This window comes from Schistocerca piceifrons, chromosome 1, assembly GCF_021461385.2.
Source record: "Schistocerca piceifrons isolate TAMUIC-IGC-003096 chromosome 1, iqSchPice1.1, whole genome shotgun sequence".
NCBI classification, from domain to species: domain Eukaryota; kingdom Metazoa; phylum Arthropoda; class Insecta; order Orthoptera; family Acrididae; genus Schistocerca; species Schistocerca piceifrons.
The window spans coordinates 568,326,972-568,347,978 of record NC_060138.1 but is presented as its reverse complement, the minus strand read 5'-3'; the positions used below and the strand labels follow the sequence as shown (position 1 = coordinate 568,347,978).

Sequence of the window (21,007 nt, the reverse complement as noted above, 5' to 3'; positions counted from 1 at the left end):
CAGACGAACTGGCTGTAAAGGCGCCGCTCAGCCATCATTGAGCTCGCGGCAGTTCGTTGCAGTTCTGGTACCGGAAGTCACATGTCACATACATATGTGCCGTGATGAATTGTTCCAGAATCATAGTGTGTGGGTCACTTCCTCGCAAGCTGTAATCCACCTTAAACAAACTCACGCAAATGGCAATTTCTCCTGTCATTTTCTCTAAAGACCAATGGCGATGGGATAAGGACGATGGTAGCAGGCTCCGAGTGAGGCTGGAAGCTACTAGTCTGGACCTGCACACTGGCGGCAGGTGTGTGATGGTCGCCTTCCTGAGAACCCGTGTGACTACTCGGGAATCCGGTCCTGCACCTGCGACTGGGCAGGCCTATTTAGGATGACCGCTGCCCACCCTGAATGGGGAAGGCCCTAGAAAATGTGGGCTAAACATCGGAAGTCACACTTGAACCGGGCTGGGAATCCGCACCCAGTAGGTCACTCCTTATACTGCGGACGTAAACAAAAGAAGAATGAAATGATTATGACAATAGGGACATGGAATGTCAGGATCCTCCTGGACGTGAACAATTACAGACCAGAGAGAAGAACTGCTCTTATCACCCAAGAACTAGCCCGTCTAGATATAGACATTGCTGCCTTGAGTGAGACAAGACTCTCAGGTGAGGGACACATTAGTGAGGTACGTTCAGGGTACACCATCTTCTGGAAGGGAAAGGATGCAGGAGAACCACGCATCCATGGTGCAGGATTTGCCGTAAAAAATAAAATAGTGAAAGATCTTCGACTTACACCTGTCTCAATTAATGAAAGACTGATGACTCTTAGAGTACCCATTGGTTCAGACAGATTCATCACCTTCGTCTCTGCATATGCTCCTACTTTAGACAGTGATGAAGACACAAAGAATCAGTTCTACCACCAACTGAACAGTACTCTCTCTAAAATACCCATTCAAGATAAATTAATTTTACTTGGTGATTTCAATGCCAGAGTGGGAAGGGACAACCGTTTTTGGAGAGATGTCATGGGTAAACAAGGGGTGGGAAACTGCAATGCAAATGGGTTGCTACTTCTTGGTCTGTGTGCTGAGCACGAGCTTTTCATCTCCAATACCCAATTCCGTTTGCGTAACCGCTATAAGACCACATGGATGCACCCACGCTCCAAACATTGGCATCTTATAGACTACGTTATTACGCGACAGCGTGACAAGAAAGACATTCTCATCACAAAAGCAGCACTAAACATCGATGAGTGCTGGACGGACCATAGACTTTTAGTCAGCCGTTTGAGAGTACCAAAGTATTGCAAGCCACGATCCCACTTTTCAAACCCACCACGCAGAAAATTCAACATAAACAACCTGAACAACAAAAATGTTCGCTCACACTTCCAAGACATACTGTCCGAACAACTTAACAAAGCTCCAGCAACCACAGATGACGTCGAACAAGAATGGACCACATTAAAGAACATCATCAAAGAAACTGCTGAGAATGTTGTTGGTTGTAGTGCACGGAAAAGAAGTGACTGGTTTGATGACAACCACGGAGAAATCCAAGCCATCATCAATGCAAAGCGGGATGCTTACCTATCCCTTGCTCAAGATCCATCCTGCGCAGAAAAGAAAGCACACTTTCTAGAACTCAAGCAGAAATGTCAAAGTGAAATACGAGTAATCAAGAACAAATGGTGGCAACAGAAAGCCACAGAACTCCAAAATCTTTCTGATGCAAGAAACCTGCGTGGCTTTTATGCTGGTATTAAAGAGCTGTATGGACCTATCCGCTCATCATCAGGAGCACTTAAAGCTGCTGACAACTCCACCATTCTTACTGAAAGTCAGGACATCTTAAATCGTTGGAAAGAGCACTTCAGCTCACTGTTAAACAGCCCTTCTACTGCCGCTGGAGATTTTCTCAAAAATGTCCCACAGCACCCTCCAAAACCCTGTCTGGCTGATCCTCCAACTTTTCAAGAATTTTGCAAGGCACTCAAGAGTGTGAAACCTGGGAAGGCTCCTGGACCTGACAGCATCCCGATGGAGCTTATTGAGGGTGGCGGCTTGCCTCTAAAAACTAGACTCTTCTCACTTATTATATTAATGTGGGAAACCCGCAAGGTACCAGCTGACTTGAAGAACTCCACAATTGTCACCATCTTCAAAAAGGGCGACAAAAGCGTCTGTGGTAACTACCGGGGAATATCTCTACTCTCTGTCACTGGAAAAATTTTTTGCAAGAATCCTTTTAAATCGCCTCCAGACACTTTCAGAGACTATACTACCTGAGTCTCAATACGGGTTTCGACCTTCAAGAGGGACAATTGACATGATCTTCTGTGCACGACAACTACAGGAGAAGTGCAGAGAACAGCAAAAGCCTTTACTACTTGTTTTCTACGATCTAGAAAAGGCCTTTGATACAGTTCCCAGATAAGCCATGTGGATGGTCTTAAAACGCTTCGGCTGCCCTGAACATTTTGTTGACCTGATTGAAGCTCTCCACGTTGATATGACTGGACAGGTCCTCTGCCAGAATGAAATGACTGGTGAATTCCCAATAACAAGTGGGCTTAAACAAGGATGCGTTCTTGCACCTACATTATTTGCATTGTATCTGGCAGCTATGCTTTACGAGACAACCGTAAACAATGCAGGAATAGAACTAAAGTACAGGTTTGATGGAGGATTATTCAACCAGTCCAGACTCCATTCAAAAAGGTTCACCAGTACCACTCGTGTGACAGAGCTGCAGTATGCTGATGACAATGCCTCTCCAGCTCATTCACCTGCAGAGTTGCAGCTGTCAGTTGATTCTTTCAGCAGGGCGTACGAACGATTTGGTCTCTCCATCAATATTTCAAAGACAAAGGTGATGGCGCAGCCAACTCCTGGCTCCTCCGTTCCTGACTTCAGCATATCCATCTATGATACACTCCTGGAACAAGTGGACCATTTCCTCTACCTGGGAAGCATACTGTCATCCAACTGCTCATCTGGAAAAGAAGTGGAGAATAGAATACGTGCTGCACATGTAGCATTTGGTCGTCTTACAAAGCGTGTCTTCCTGAATAAAGACCTAACACTGTACACCAAACTGATGGTGTACAAAGCTGTAGTCATTTCCACCCTGCTATATGGTTGCGAAACCTGGACGTTGTATCGCTGCGATCTGAAGAAACTAGAACGCTTCAACCAACAGAAGCTAAGATATATCATGAACCTAAAATGGGATGACTTCATATCCAACACGGCTGTTCTAGAGAGAGCAAAAATGCATAGCATGGAAGCTCTTATCATTGGGCATCAACTCAGATGGGTCGGACATGTCCAGCGGATGAAAAATGACAGACTTCCACGCCAAATGCTGTACAGCGAAGTGAGCACAGGTAAAAGGCCACGAGGTGCCCCTCTCAAACGTTATAAGGATCAGTACAAGAAAAATCTGAAAAACTTGAACATCGATCCGAGTAACTGGTCCACAACAGCAGAAGACCGAAGTCGCTGGCGCTCAGTTACCTCAAATGCTCTTCAAAACTTTGAGCTGGAACGTCGAAGAATGGAGAATGACAAACGCCAGAGACGTAAACTCCTCCAGGCTCAGCCACGTCCTCCACCTTCCATCAGCTGTAATGTCTGTGGCCGCCTGTTCCACGCTAGGATTGGATTGCTAAGCCATCAACGACACTTCCACGCCTGAACCGTGACAAGGGAAATCTCAGGAGAGAAATGAAAACTCGGACACGAGTATCAGCCGACGACGACGACGAGTTCATTGCACCGACTGCGAGTTCGATTCATTTAAAATTTTCAGAGGCTCTCATCAATCACCGTACTGCTCATTTCATAACGACTGACTCCTGACTTTAAACACATATCATAGTTTTATCGCTTGACGAACATCGATGTGTTTTACCTTTCCGGAATTATGGACATGTTTACATTTATTTGGTGTACGTACATTACATTTTAATAGAAAATGGGCTCACATATGCGGTAATGTTTAATTAAAATGTTTGCGTTTTCGAGTATTTTCCATCGAGTATCAAGTTTACGGAGCCAAAAAAGCTAGTCCCTAATTACATTCACAATTTCCTTTGCATAGTTTAAAGAAACAACATTCTTTACTTATAGGCGAATTTTCGTTGCTTTCCGATAAGTCATTTTGTGGTAAAAATGGCGGATGTAGAACGCCACAATTCGCCTAATGGCGGTACGAACGAACAAGGCGAAAAGTGTAATTGCAAGCTGTGTTATTTGCCTTTCATAGCTATAACGCTTTTTATACACTTAAATCTGGATAAAGCGCTAATATGACGTGTTTAATTTATTTTCTTTTGCATTTCTATGACGAACGGACGTTAGCCAACTTCTTTATGGAAAAATTCGAGGAGTAGGCACAGGAATCTGAGAACAAGAAAGTGGATATTTGGTTCCAGTACGTTCCACAAACATCATTGGGATCAGTCCGAAGATTAATTTTACCGTGGAGGAGGAGGCAGGTGGAAGGTTAAATTTTCTTGATGTGCTAGTTTTTAAGAAAGAAGATGGTAACTTGAGCCACACGGGTTACCGAAAACCCACGCACACAGACCTTTACCTACACCGGGATTCGCACCACCACCCACAACAGAAGCGAGTCATCATCAGAACGTTGGCAGACAGGGCAAGGAAAATCTGCGAACTAGAGCTGCTTGGCGTAGAATTCAGTCATCTCACCAGTGCATTGGTCAAGAAGGGTTATTCGTCCGCTGAGCTGAAAAGAGCATTAAAACCAACGCATAGAAATCATAACAATGCTCAACCGCCGGTGGAATCGAAAGTTTTCCTGACGTGACTGACCATACAGAAAAATCTTGAAAAAGCGGAACATCGAGGTAATCTAGAAACCCACCAGGAAGACGCAAGGTCACCTAAAATCAGCCAAGGCTGCTCGCCAACCGCTGGATAAATCTGGAATTTATAGGATTCGGTGTAGTTGTGGGGAAGCGTACGTGGGTACTACAAAAAGAACGGTCAGAAAACGACTAGAAGAGCACGAGGGAAATTGCAGAAGAGGGGAGACTGATAGATCAGATGTTGCGAAACATGCTTTGCAGCTAGGAGACAACCTCATTCGACGGCCGCGGTGGTACTCGGTTCTAGGCGCGCAGTCCGGAACCGCGCGACTGCTACGAACTCAGGTTCGAATCCTGCCTCGGGCATGGATGTGTGTGATGTCCTTAGGTTAGTTAGGTTTAACTAGTTCTAAGTTCTAGGGGACTGATGACCACAGCTGTTAAGTCCCATAGTGCTCAGAGCCATTTTTGACAACCTCATTCATTTTGACAGGTCACAAGTACTGGTAGCCACAAGCGGATACCATGGAAGGTTGTGCAGAGAGGCGATAGAGATTGTAAAACACCCCAGGAATTTGAATAAGAAGGAGAAGGACGTGAAACTGAATGACACATTGATTCCGTGGTGAGGAAGACGTGTACCAGCCTTCCACGATGGGATGATAGCAACAGCGGACGGCAGTCGACAACGCCCAGTTGCGCTGGCGCACGCAGGACGTGACGTCACGCCGCTGCGCGAAAGCGGAATTTTGCTGGGATCAAAAATGGCTCTGAGCACTATGGGACTCAACTGCTGAGGTCATTAGTCCCCTAGAACTTAGAACTAGTTAAACCTAACTAACCTAAGGACATCACAAACATCCATGCCCGAGGCAGGATTCGAACCTGCGACCGTAGCGGTCTTGCGGTTCCAGACTGCAGCGCCTTTAACCGCACGGCCACTTCGGCCGGCTTGCTGGGATCAGTAGCGAGCCAGGTTGTGAATCCTTCAGTCAAAGAAGCTACGAGTCCCCTTGAAAATGTCCTCAGCACACTGGGAGGAAACGTTGGATCCTTACGGCAAATCCCTTCGACCACGACATTACAGCTCGGAACATTTTATTAAGTTATTTCATTCAGCATTCCTTCTTGCATAATTTATTCGAACTAATCGATTTTTATTTTACTGGATTATTTCGTTATTCATTAATTGAGAGTGGCTTCTATATTAAATATTGACTTGCAGTTCCCCATTTTATTGCCTGCTATTTTCAACTAAGCCGGCTGGAGTGGCCGACAGGCTCTAGGCGTTACAGTCTGGAACCGCGTGACCGCTACGGTCGCAGGTTCGAATCCTGCCTCGGGCATGGATATGTGTGATGTCCTTAGGTTAGTTAGGTTTAAGTAGTTCTAAGTTCTAAGGGACTGATGACCTCAGAAGTCAAGTCCCATAGTGCTCAGAGCCATTTTTTTTCAACAAAAATTCAATTCGGCAGAACTTTATTCCAATGAGAATCCGAAGCTGCCATCCTTCGTTAGTGAATAGGTGCTTATCACGCATTGCAACAGTGGCGGTGCACTGGTATGATAAATATACTACAGTACAGCCTCGCACAGGCTGCAGCTACTAATGCAACTGCTTTTCAAACTCTTAACTGACAAACACGGGGAGTATTCATTAGCAATTACACAAAACGTAAGCAACAAAACCTTTACTCCCGCGCTTTCTCCACAGGAGTACTTATAATGGTAGCCTAAGCTCCATCGCAGCGTCTTCCTTTTGACGTTATAGTGATGAAACGAGTGATCAGAAAGTAACAAAAATCCGCCTGCAAATAGAAAAAGGTTGTCACTTTAATCTGTGCAAAGAGAATTCTTCTCCTACTTTCGGTCTGACTCCTTGACGTTGACATTAGACAAAAAATGCTCAAAAAAGCACGCGTTCCGTTAATAGCACTGCGTCTGTCGCCCCCTTTTCAACTAAAATCCAACATTAATGAACCATACGAAAGGAGGGATTTCCACGATTCACTCAAAGTACAATATACAGAAGTTCGTCATTTGATGTAAGGAAATTATTAGCTCAAAATCAGGGGACTATGGATATGAAACGGAAAGAGGTCGATACTAATATCAGTCGCTTTAGATCATCCATACAGATTTTAGTTTACATTACTAATTTAGTGGAAAGTACGAAAATAAAGGTATTTATTGGTGAATGTGAGAGAAGTATTTTGACATTATTTTGGAAACGAACTAGTTTCTTGCACGTAAAATGGAAGCTAAACCTATTTTTCAGGACACCAATAGCAAATATTGTTACTAGAAGTGGTCTTTGTTTCGGAGATTGATATTGCTGCCATTGATTTAGGAGTCTTTTTAAGTTTATGTATATTTTCAGCTTTATTACTTATACTATGGAGTGAGGTCAATTTTTAGTTTGTTATTAATCTCTATGCCTTTTAACGTTGTAATATAACTCACCGGTAGGAAATGTCGCTTCAGAGAAATATCGGGCCCATAACTACATCGAATGGACAAATTTGCTAAGTTACAAGGAATGCTTTTTTCATTCGACTTAAGAAAGGGCGGCTACCATATCTCATAAATCTGCTCACATTAATTCCGACACGAGGTTTTACTGAAGAACACGTAAGGACATTCTGAAATCATTCGTTAGTTAAGTCATACATTATGTTACAAAATTACCGTAATCAAATAGAATCATTGGTTATTTGGAATAAGTAATGGCACTGAAATTTGCGCTGACGGTAGAGAAAGTTCTACAATGGAACAATCCTTCCAGTGGACGACAATGAGATATGCGTATGAATCCAAGTTTCGCCTGCGTATTTTGTCGAGTCTCCATGCACATTCCAAGAGCGGTGGGATTATCTTTTTGGCTTATAAATTGCCTTAATATCTCTTATAAGCAACCTTTTGTGATTTGAATAAATAAAGAGATATATATGATAATTCTCATGGCAAAAAAAGAATATTTCTCATCCTAATGCATTTTTGGTTATCTGCCGTCACCGTTCAGTGACACTCGATCGTAAAAGTTAAATCAAACCTGGAAAATGTAGTGATATAGATAATCGGGCTTTGATATTGACGAAGATAGGTTCGTTCTAGAATGACTGACGAAAGAGCATCCAAGAAGCTCGAACGTTTGGTCATTGAACAATCCAGCTCCAGTGTTTTGAAGACGACCTCTGAAAATCATAAATAATACATTAAGTCCAAAAATATTATTTTAGGTGAGGTATTACTTCTGATGCTACTGAATGAACCACAGTTAGATACTTAAATTTTAAAGTTAAGGCAATTATAGCCCTCGGTCACAAAATTTAATTCATTTAAGCATTTCTATGAGTGCCTTCATCAGAAATTAAATATTAAAATTGGCCTATAAGTACAAATTTATGGGAATTTTTTATTTACGTAAAAGTGCAAGTACTGACTAACAGTACAGGAAAGAAACAGTACTGAGATGTCACGTATACGATAAATATCAAGCGAGAAAGGCTTAAGTCACAAAAATTTAAAAAGAATACATGGAGGGCGATCCACTATGGGCTTTCGTGTACTGTTTCTTTCTTGTACTGTTAGTCAGTACTTACACTTTTATATAAAAAAATTTTCCCGTAAATTTGTACTTATGTTATAGGCCAATTTGAATATTTAATGCCTCACGGGATTAGCCGAGCAGTCTCAGGCGCTACAGTCAAGGACTGTGCGGCTGGTCCCGGCGGAGGTTCGAGTCCTCCCTCGGGCATGGGTGTGTGTGTTTGTCCTTAGGATAATTTAGGTTAAGTAGTGTGTAAGCTTAGGGACTGATGACCTTAGCAGTTAAGTCCCATAAGATTTCACACACATTCGAACATTTTTTTGAATTGTTAATTTCTGATGCAGGCACTCATAGAAGTGTTGAAACCTGGTCAAAAGAGTTAAATTTTGTGACCAAGGGCTGCAATTGCTTTAACTTTAATTTGTAAACGGTCACTGAACTAAGCAGCCGAGTTTAAAACTTAAGTTTTAACATATTAGTCCATAAGCGGACAGTACACGTGACTTACATGTTGCTTCTGCCACAATCAGACTGAGAAAGATAAGTAAAAACAGAAATACAGTTGAAGCTGAAACATCAGCTTGACAAAAACAAGATAAAGTAGAAGGTGGCTAGCCTCTCAGGTTCCTCTTATACAAAATATGCATTGGTATTTAGGTACCTATGGTTGAACTTTTTTATTCTTTTGAATTTAAAACTTTGTCTGAAGAAAAAAAATTGCCCCATAATTTCGTTTGTGATTTAAAAGTGGTGCTAGAGTACGCACTAACGGCGAGCGGTGGCTATCCCACTATGAAACAATAAACGCCATGTTTCTGGCAGCGATAACATTTCACTGAGGTCACTTAAGTCTTGAAATATCTCCCAACGCCGTATCGGACCTCCAGTACAGTCCAGTAACTCGACGGGGCATGGACTGAACAACAAGGTACAAATCCCCTGTAGAAATACTGAGCCTTGTTGAATCTATAGCCGTCCATAATTGCGAATGTGTTGCCGGTGTGGATTTTGTGCACGAACTGACCTCTAGATTATGTACCATAAATGCTCGATGGGTAGCCATTCATTCGCTTTAATGGTTCAGAATGATTTTGAAACCAATCGCGAACTATTGCGGCACCGGTGACATGGCGCATTGTCATCCATAAAAACTGCATCGTTGGTTGCGAAAATGAAGTCCATGATTAGCTGAAAATGCTCTCCAAGTAGCAGAACATAACCATTTCCAGTCAATGATCTGTTCGTTTGGACTAGAGGACCCAGTGCATTCCATGTAAAGACAGCCCACACCACTACAGAGCCACCATCAACTTGTACAGTGCCTTGTTCACAACGTAGGTCGGTGGCTTTGTGAGGTCAGCAGCACATTCGAACGCTACCATCAGCTCTTACCAACTGAAACGAGGACTCATCAGACCAGGCCACGGTTTTCCGGTCGTGTAGGGTCCAACCGATATGGTCACGTGTCCGGGATAGGTGCTGCAGGTGATTTCCGCTGTTAGCAAAGGCACTCGCGTCGGTCGTCTGCTGCCATAGCCCATTGACGCCATACTTCGCCCTACTGTCCTGACGGATACGTTCGTCGTACGTCCCACATTGAATTTCTTAAGCGTTTAATGCCGTGTTGCTTGTCTGTTAGCACTGAGAACTATACGCAAAATGTCGCTGCTCTCCGTCGTGAAGTGGAGGCCGTCGGTCACTCAGTTGCTCATGGTGAGAGGTACTGCCAGGAATTTGTTATTCTGAGCGGACTTTGACACTGTAGATCTCGGAATACTGCTATTTCCGAAACGGAATGTCCCACCTATCTAGCTCCAACTTGCATTCCGCGTTCAAAGTCTGTTAATTCCTGTCGTGCGGCCATAATCACTATGGAAACCTTTTCACACGAATCACCTGTGAAAAAATTGCCGCTCCGCAAATGCACTAACCTTTTGTACCTTGTGTACGTGATACTACCGCCATTTGTATACAGGGTGGTCCATTGATCGTGACCGGGCCAAATATCTCACGAAATAAGCGTCAAACGAAAAAACTACAAGGATCGAAACTTTTCTAGCTTGAAGGGGGAAACCAGTTGGCGCTATGGTGCTGCCATAGGTCAAACGGATGTCAACTGCGTTTTTAAAAACAGGAACCCCCATTTTTTATTACATATTCGTGTAGTACGTAAAGAAATATGAATGTTTTAGTTGGACCACTGTTTTCGTTTTGTAATAGATGGCGCTGTAATAGTCACAAACATATGGCTCACAATTTTAGACGAGCAGTTGGTAACAGGTAGGTTTTTTAAATTAAAATACAGAACGTACGTACGTTTGAACATTTTATTTCGGCTGTTCCAATGTCATACATGTACCTTTCTGAGAACGCATGCTGTTACAGCGTGATTACCTGTAAATAACACATTAATGCAATAAATGCTCAAAATGATGTCCGTCAATTTCAGTGCATTTGGCAATATGTGTAACGACATTCCTCTCAACAGCGAGTAGTTCGCCTTCCGTAATGTTCGCACATGCACTGACAATGCGTTGACGCATGTTGTCAGGGTAGCAAATATCCTTGAACTTTCCCCACAGAAAGAAATCCGGGGACGTCAGATCCGGTGAATGTGCGGGCCACGGTATGGTGCTTCGGCGACCAATTCCACCTGTCATGAAATATGCTATTCAATACTGCTTCAACCGCACGCGAGCTATGTGCGGGACATCCATCATGTTGAAAGTACATCGCCATTCTGTCATGCAGTGAAACATCTTGTAGTAACATCGGTAGAACGTTACGTAGGAAATCAGCATACATTGCACCATTTAGATTGCCATCGATAAAATGGGGGCCAATTATCCTTCCTCCCATAATGCCACATCATACATTAACCCCCCAAGGTCGCTGATGTTCCACTTGTCGCAGCCGTCGTGGATTTTCCGTTGCCCAATAGTGCATATTATGCCGGTTTATGTTACCGCTGTTGGTGAATGACACTTCGTCGCTAAATAGAACGCGTGCAAAAAATCTGTCATCGTCGCGTAGTTTCTCTAGTGCCCAGTGGCAGAACTGTACACGACGTTCAAAGTCGTCGCCATGCAATTCCTGGTGCATAGAAATATGGTACGGGTGCAACCGATGTTGATGTAGCATTCTGAACAACGACGATTTTGAGATTCCCGATTCTCGCGCAATTTGTCTGCTACTGATGTGCGGATTAGCCGCGACAGCAGCTAAAACACCTACTTGGGCATCATCATTTGTTGGAGGTCGCGGTTGACGTTTCACATGTGGCTGAGCACTTCCTGTTTCCTTAAATAACGTAATTATCCGGCGAACGGTCTGGACACTTGGATGATGTCGTCCAGGATACCGAGCAGCATACATAGCACACGCCCGTTGGGCATTTTGATCACAATAGCCATACATCAACACGATATCAATCTTTTCCGCAATTGGTAAACGGTCCATTTTAACACGGGTAATGTCTCACGAAGCAAATACCGTCCGCACTGGCGGAATGTTACCTGATACCACGTACTTATACGTTTGTGACTATTACAGCGCCAACTATCACAAAGCGAAAAAAGTGGTCCAACTAAAACATTCATATTTCTTTACGTACTACACGGATAAGTAATAAAAATGGGGGTTCCTGTTTAAAAAACGCAGTTTATACCGTTTGACCTATGGCAGCGCCATCTAGCGGGCCAACCATAGCGCCACCTGGTTTCCCCCTTCGGCTAGACGAGTTTCGTTCTTTGTAGTTTTTTCGTTTGATGCTTATTTCACTATCAATGACCACCCTGTATATCTGTGCATATCGCTGTCCCATTACTTTTGTCACCCGGGTGTATGTTGTTTCTTCAAGTGTGAATCCGCTTGTATAGACCTCGTTTCAGCATCTAGTGTGTGGCTGACGTGCCGCGAGAGACACGTGAGCTGGCGGCTGCGGCGGCCGCCTCCTGTGGCGGGCAGATAGATGCTGTACAGCGGCGAGCTGCGTCAGCCACTTGACGAAGCGAAGGCCGGCCTATTGAGGCGCGCCGCCTGCGGGCTCGATGCAGAGCCCCAGCCTGACCTCCGCGGCGCTACTGACCCGCTCCTCATTCTGGGAAATGAGATTGCCAAATGAAGCGGTCGGGTTCCCACAAACGCGGCTACCACGTTTTATGGTCAGTGATCCGTCTCATCATTTCGTGTTGTAAAAAGTAGTCTATCCAACACCAAGACATCCGTGTGGACAATAACGTTTTCGATAAACATTCTCCCTCTCTTGCTCTGCCCGTTTCGCTTCTATCCAATGCAGCAGGAATAATTTTAACCAATGATTTTTCTTTGGCTTAAGTGGGGTAAAAAACCCTTTCTATCCAATGACGTTGGCTCACCAATGATAGCTACATGAATTTTAGACAGTAATCCTCTTTCTTCAGCTTTAGCGAGGGAAATTTCAATAACTATCCAGTGACGATGGTCCACCAATAGTAGTCACAGGAATTTTATCCAGTAACCCGATTTGTCGAACATCAGCGCGGCAGTACTCCTCCTTTACAAGAGAACACGACACTAGTCTTTGACAGCGTACGGTCAACCGTGGACACCACAAAATCCCGAAGATGATCCCAGTAGACGGGTCGAAACGTCGATCATACAAAAGACATACGACGCTGCCTGACAACCCATAAGATTTTATCTTCACGAAAATAATAATTTCATACCAGGACTTGCTGAAAATTGCCTCCGCATTTTTTGTGTGAAAACTCTTACAGCGTTTTTAAATAAAACAGAGGTTATTATCATTCTACATCCTTATCCTTCATGTCTATACATGTATTTCTCATCATAGTCAACCTGGCGACGAACACATTTCTCCCAACGAGAGACCAGTTTGTTGTTACTGTCACTGTAGAACGTTTGACGTTGTTGATGGAGCTGCAACCACACGTCGGCTTGCACCGCTTCATCGCCATCAGAATAAAGTCCCCGAAGCTGTTCTTAGTTTTGAAAAGGAGGTGAAAATCGGATGGGGCCAAGTCAGGACTGTCTGCAGGATGATCGACGACGGATTGTTGTAAATGTAGCGCTCCTGTGTGACCTGGGATTGCCATGCTGAAGGAGAGGATGCTCAAGGTGTGGACGAACTCTTCGAATTTGAAACACGATTACAGCACGCTGTTTCTCATGCAGCGGCATAGTTACGTTACACACAGCCACATTTGGAGACCTCGAACGGCAGAGTGCTGTAAATATGTGGACTTGAAGAACAAAAGTGTAGAATTTTAATAACGTTTGTTTTATTTATTAATTCACTTCCTACTTCAATGCAGTTTCTAATTCTCTTTGACAACACGGCGTTTAGCCTGAGGTTGTCTTGGCATTATTTCATGAGGGCGGCACCATTTATAATCTGAAAAATCAATTCGTGTCTTGTGTTGACTTTTTCTTTATAGACGTCGCCTTACAGCCATACCCACATGCAGAAGTCTGACTAGGTGAGGTCTGTGATCTTTGGTGGCTAAGAAACTTGAGCATTTTTGCCGATATATCTCCCCGGGTATTTTTAAGTTTAGATCACGTGTCGCTTGACGAACACAGAGCGTATGAGCCCTGTCACGCTGCAACAACATAGCCATTCTTGTAGTGAGAAGAACCGCTTCTAATTCGTTTTGGAGAAAGCCTGTATGACGCGGTAACACAAGAGGTACAACCAACTGATTGTCTATCATAGCACACCACACATTCACAGAGAAGCGTCTGAAAATGTGTCTACAGAAGGGCATGAGGGTTTTCTTCGAACCGCCGAAGTGAGTTACGGGTGTGAGTCACACAGTCACGACTAAAAGTGGCCACATCAGTGCACAGTATTAATGGGTTAACTCAACGATTTACAATTAGTCATCGACAAAATTCCAACCGTCTACTTTCATCTCCTTCTCGAAGGTGTTGAATCCACTGTAAATAATAAGGGTAAAAGCTGTGCATACGTAACGTCTGCCATATTTTTGCATGTGGTACGGCGATGCATGTAGTTATTCTGTTTATGTTTGTTGAATCACTATCTTCTGTCAACTGAATAACGTCTTCTACTCCATCCACACACTGTTCATTTGCACATTCAGATGAGATATGTTTACTGCACACTGCACCAATATCTTTCAGTTTAATGAAAAGAGGAAGCTGTCTTTAAACTGGCACTCGGCTGTCGTCTATCGATTCTCTACAAGCAGCAGCAGCAACGTTTCCGTCACAAAACTCATACGCAAATATCTTATCAGCATTCTCAGCATTTGCAAATATTGTGGCGTGGTTATACATTAGAATTGGACACCGAATCATAACCACGAACGCAGTTGAAAAATTTAATTATGTAAACTGAAGAGCAACTTCACAACTTGATCTTCAAAACAAAATTGACAATCGATAAATAAACCCATAGTAACGGAAGTACCAATACGGTAAATGAAAACTACTCTTTATTGCGTGCTGTGTCTCTGTAAACAATAAATTTGCTTACATGTGATATAGAATGTTTCATTCCAACAAGTCTACACCACCAATTCCTGAAATATTTACTGTTCCTTCTGAAACAACTTGTATGTCATAGATGATGCAACAGCGTAATTATTTGGTTCATGTATAATGCGTTTAGTTTGTGGCAAGTGATTCATACGCTCAAACGTAATACAACAAAATACAAAAATGAAAAGAAGGTTAAGAACGATAAAGATACTGAACACTGAAAACGAAAAATTATGGAAAATTGAAGCTAGAAGGCTAGACGACGAAGCAAGCCTGATTCATCTAATCATGAATATCAAACAACAAATTAAGAATTCATACAAGAGTAGTGTCTGCATACTTTGCATTTATTTGATCAATAAAAATTAGCACGAACCAAGTGTATCTAAAATATGCCTGAGTGACATGCATGGAGACTACTAGAGAAATGACTTCACTTTTGGTTTGAAAGTAGTAGAGAAAAGGTTACGGTTTTTAAAGGCCTGTTGATGCTGGCGTCATTAGAGACGTGATGCTCGAATTAGGAAAGATTGGTGAAGGATAGTGGCCATGTCCTTCTCAAGGGAACCACCAGGGCATTTTATTAATTTGGTTTTAGAGAACCTAAATCTCCCGGGTTCGATTCCCGGCGGGGTCAGGGATTTTTCTCTGCCTCGTGATGACTGGGTGTTGTGTGCTGTCCTTAGGTTAGTTATGTTTGAGTAGTTCTAAGTTCTAGGGGACTGATGACCAGAGATGTTAAGTCCCATAGTGCTCAGAGCCATTTTGAACCTAAATCCGAATCGCCGGAAAATCCCGAAAGAGAGTCCAGTGTGCTTAGCACTGTGCCATCTGGATCAGTAGTTAGAACACATGTGAAGCCTAAAACTTTCGTGAAAGCCTACTGGAAATCTGTATTGCAGAGTACTACACACATTTTTCAATAATACTGTGATTTGCTTCCAATGTAGACGTCACTGGTATGTCTTTTGTTCGGTCAATTAATGTTGTCGTTTCTTTTGTTCAAAAATGTGTGTCAAATCTTATTGGACTTAACTGCTAAGGTCATCAGTCCCTAAGCTTACACACTACTTAACCTAAATTATCCTAAGGACAAACACACACACCCATGCCCGTGAGAGGATTCGAACCTCCGCCGGGACCAGCCGCACAATCCATGATTGCAGCGCCTTAGACGTCGTTTCTTTTAACGAGTTCGTATTTTCGATCACAAATGTGTCATCTATATCTTCATCTACAGGCATACTGCGCAACCTATAGTATACTGCGTGGCAGAGAGTATCCTGTGCCACTACTAGCCATTTCCTTTCTTGTTCCACTCGCAAACAGAGCAACGCAAAACGACAAACTGTATGCCTCCGTACGGGCCCTAATTTCTTTCATCTAATCTTTGTGGTCTTTTCGCGAACGGTATGTTGGGGCAGTAAAATCATTATGCAGTCGGCTTCAGATTACGATTCTCTAAATTTTCTCGATACTATTCCTGGAAAAGAAAGTTGCCTTCCCGCCACGGATTCCCATTTTTGTTCCCGATGCATCACCGTAATACTTGGGAGTTCTTAGAACCTGCAGGTAACCTATCTAGCAGCCTGCCTCTGAATTGCTTCGATATCTTCCTTCAATCCGATCTGGTAGAAATCTCAAACACTCGAGCAGTACTCAAGACTGGGTCGTACCAGTGTTTTGTACACAGTCTCCTTATTTCCCCATAATTCTCTCAACAAATCGAAGTCGTCCATTCGCCTTACTTATTACAATCCTTACGTGCTCGTTCAATTTTCTGTCGCTTATGAACTTTACGAGAATTATGAGAATTTATGAGAATTCGAGTGTAGGAAAAGGGAGAGAAGGAAACATAGTAGGTGAATATGGATTGGGGGACAGAAATGAAAGAGGAAGCCGCCTGGTCGAATTTTGCACAGAGCACAACATAATCATAACTAACACTTGGTTTAAGAATCATGAAAGAAGGTTGTATACATGGAAGAACCCTGGCGATACTAAAAGGTATCAGATAGATTATATAATGGTAAGACAGAGATTTAGGAACCAGGTTTTAAATTGTAAGACATTTCCAGGGGCAGATGTGGACTCTGACCACAATCTATTGGTTATGACCTGTAGATTAAAACTGAAGAAACTGCAAAAAGGTGGGAATTTAAGGAGATGGGACCTGGATAAACTAAAAGAACCAGAGGTTGTACAGAGATTCAGGGAGAGCATAAGGGAGCAATTGACAGGAATGGGGGAAATAAATACAGTAGAAGAAGAATGGGTAGCTTTGAGGGATGAAGTAGTGAAGGCAGCAGAGGATCAAGTAGGTAAAAAGACGAGGGCTAATAGAAATCCTTGGGTAACAGAAGAAATATTGAATTTAATTGATGAAAGGAGAAAATATAAAAATGCAGTAAGTGAAACAGGCAAAAAGGAATACAAACGTCTCAAAAATGAGATCGACAGGAAGTGCAAAATGGCTAAGCAGGGATGGCTAGAGGACAAATGTAAGAATGTAGAGGCCTATCTCACTAGGGGTAAGATAGATACCGCCTACAGGAAAATTAAAGAGACCTTTGGAGATAAGAGAACGACTTGTATGAATATCAAGAGCTCAGATGGAAACCCAGTTCTAAGCAAAGAAGGGAAAGCAGAAAGGTGGAAGGAGTATATAGAGGGTCTATACAAGGGCGATGTACTTGAGGACAATATTATGGAAATGGAAGAGGATGTAGATGAAGATGAAATGGGAGATATGATACTGCGTGAAGAGTTTGATAGAGCACTGAAAGACCTGAGTCGAAACAAGGCCCCCGGAGTAGACAATATTCCATTGGAACTACTGACGGCCGTGGGAGAGCCAGTCCTGACAAAACTCTACCGTCTGGTGAGCAAGATGTATGAAACAGGCGAAATACCCTCAGACTTCAAGAAGAATATAATAATTCCAATCCCAAAGAAAGCAGGTGTTGACAGATGTGAAAATTACCGAACTATCAGCTTAATAAGTCACAGCTGCAAAATACTAACACGAATTCTTTACAGACGAATGGAAAAACTAGTAGAAGCCAACCTCGGGGAAGATCAGTTTGGATTCCGTAGAAACACTGGAACACGTGAGGCAATACTGACCTTACGACTTATCTTAGAAGAAAGATTAAGGAAAGGCAAACCTACGTTTCTAGCATTTGTAGACTTAGAGAAAGCTTTTGACAATGTTGACTGGAATACTCTCTTTCAAATTCTAAAGGTGGCAGGGGTAAAATACAGGGAGCGAAAGGCTATTTACAATTTGTACAGAAGGCAGATGGCAGTTATAAGAGTCGAGGGACATGAAAGGGAAGCAGTGGTTGGGAAGGGAGTAAGACAGGGTTGTAGCCTGTCCCCGATGTTGTTCAATCTGTATATTGAGCAAGCAGTAAAGGAAACAAAAGAAAAATTCGGAGTAGGTATAAAATTCATGGAGAAGAAATAAAAACTTTGAGGTTCGCCGATGACATTGTAATTCTGTCAGAGACAGCAAAGGACTTGGAAGAGCAGTTGAATGGAATGGACAGTGTCTTGAAAGGAGGATATAAGATGAACATCAACAAAAGCAAAACAAGGATAATGGAATGTAGTCTAATTAAGTCGTGTGATGCTGAGGGAATTAGATTAGGAAATGAGGCACTTAAAGTAGTAAAGGAGTTTTGCTATTTGGGGAGCAAAATAACTGATGATGGTCGAAGTAGAGAGGATATAAAATGTAGGCTGGCAATGGCAAGGAAAGCGTTTCTGAAGAAGAGAAATTTGTTAACATCCAGTATAGATTTAAGTGTCAGGAAGTCATTTCTTAAAGTATTCGTATGGAGTGTAGCCATGTATGGAAGTGAAACATGGACGATAAATAGTTTGGACAAGAAGAGAATAGAAGCTTTCGAAATGTGGTGCTACAGAAGAATGCTGAAGATTAGATGGGTAGATCACATAACTAATGAGGAAGTATTGAATAGGATTGGGGAGAAGAGAAGTTTGTGGCACAACTTGACCAGAAGAAGGGATCGGTTGGTAGGACATGTTCTGAGGCATCAAGGGATCACCAATTTAGTATTGGAGGGCAGCGTGGAGGGTAAAAATCATAGGGGGAGACCAAGAGATGAATACACTAAGCAGATTCAGAAGGATGTAGGTTGCAGTAGGTACTGGGAGATGAAAAAGCTTGCACAGGATAGAGTAGCATGGAGAGCTGCATCAAACCAGTCTCAGGACTGAAGACCACAACAACAACAACATGAACTTTACGCCTAGATGTTCAGTCGACGTGACTGTCAAGTAGAAAAGTCCTCTCACACTTCCCTGGGACTCTCCTGACGATACTGTTGTTTATAGTGAACATTCGCAGTTCTATGAGTTAGGCTGAGGAGGTCATCGACACACTTACATATCTGTGAACCTATTCCATATGCTCGTCTGCAGTGGAACACAGTGTCAAATGTAGTCCTATCACGCTTCTGTGGGGCAGTACGAAAACGACTGGCGTGGTAAATAGAATTCTAAAAATGGTGTGCGAATAAACACCACATACGGCGCAGATGGCTCGCTTGTGGGCTAAGAATATTGTTAGCCACCTAATTAAATTCCCCTAAAAGAATTATCTCCGTTGACATGAAAGATCTAAGACTGAATGGTTAACTCGTCCCTGAATCAGTATCGACATCTACATCTACATCCATACTCCGCAAGCCACCGGGCGGTGTGTGGCGGAGGGTACTTTGAGTACCTCTATCGGTTGTCCCTTCTATTCCAGTCTCGTATTGTTCGTGGAAAGAAAGATTGTCGGTATGCCTCTGTGTGGGCTCTAATCTCTTTGATTTTATCCTCATGGTCTCTTCACGAGATATACGAAGGAGGGAGCAGTACACTGCTTGACTCCTCGGTGAGGGTATGTTCTCGAAACTTCAACAAAAGCCCGTACCGAGCTACTGAGCGTCTCTCCTGCAAAGTCTTCCACTCGAGTTTATCTATCATCTCCGTAACGCTTTCGCGATTGCTAAATGATCCTGTAACGAAGCGCGCTGCTCTCCGTTGGATCTTCTCTATCTCTTCTATCAACCCTATCTGGTACGGATCCCACACTGGTGAGCAATATTCAAGCAGTGGGCGAACAAGTGTACTGTAACCTACTTTCTTTGTTTTCGGATTGCATTTCCTTAGGATTCTTCCAATGAATCTCAGTCTGGTATCTGCTTTACCGACGATCAACTTTATATGATCATTCCATTTTAAATCACTCCTAATAGCTACTCCCAGATAATTTATGGAATTAACTGCTGCCAGTTGATGACCTGCTATATTGTAGCTAAATGATAAAGGATATTTCTTTCTATGTATTCGCAGCACATTACACTTGTTTACATTGAGATTCAATTGCCATTCCCTGCACCATGCGTCAATTCGTTGCAGATCCTCCTGCATTTCAGTACAATTTTCCATTGTTACAACCTCTCGATGTGCCACAGCATCATCGGTAAAAAGCCTCAGTGAACTTCCGATGTTATCCACAAGGTCATTTGTGTATATTGTGAATAGCAATGACCCTACGACAATCCCCTGCGGCTGACCTGAAATCGCTCTTACTTCGGAAGACTTCTCTCCATTGAGAATAACATGCTGCGTTCTGTTATCTAGCAACTCTTCAATCCAGTCACACAATTGGTCTGATAGTCCATATGCTCTTACTTTGTTCATTAAACGACTGTGGGGAACTGTTTCGAACACCTTGCGTAAGTCAAGAAACACGGCATCTACCTGGGAACCCGTGTCTATGGCCCTCTGACTCTCGTGGACGAATAGCGCGAGTTGGGTTTCACACGATCGTCTTTTTCGAAACCCATGCTGATTCCTACAGAGTAAAAAAAAAGGTTCAAATGGCTCTGAGCACAATGGGACTCAATTGCTGAGGTCATTAGTCCCTTAGAACTTAGAACTAGTTAAACCTAACTAACCTAAGGACATCACAAACATCCATGCCCGAGGCAGGATTCGAACCTGCGACCGTAGCGGTCTTGCGGTTCCAGACTGCAGCGCCTTAACCGCACGGCCACTTCGGCCGGCCCTACAGAGTAGATTCCTAGT

General features: G+C 43.1%; 1 protein-coding gene across 1 annotated transcript; it reads left to right on the top strand.

Moving 5' to 3' along the window:
* The first annotated feature begins 523 nt into the window (after window positions 1-523).
* LOC124751150 lies at window positions 524-12,362 on the top strand. The gene is made up of 2 exons (XM_047248987.1): window positions 524-2,060; window positions 12,271-12,362. Exons 1-2 carry the CDS (start codon window positions 524-526, stop codon window positions 12,360-12,362), a joined length of 1,629 nt encoding a protein of 542 aa, XP_047104943.1.
* Window positions 12,363-21,007: the final 8,645 nt, after the last annotated feature.

What these genes read in the sequence shown, in the direction of transcription:
- LOC124751150 (XM_047248987.1), top strand. Translation starts at nt 524, where the DNA reads ATGACAATAGGGACATGGAATGTCAGGATCCTCCTGGACGTGAACAAT. An exon ending in CCCGATGGAGCTTATTGAGG is followed by an intron (nt 2,061 to 12,270) that starts GTGGCGGCTTGC and finishes CCGCTTGTATAG; the next exon opens with ACCTCGTTTCAGCATCTAGT.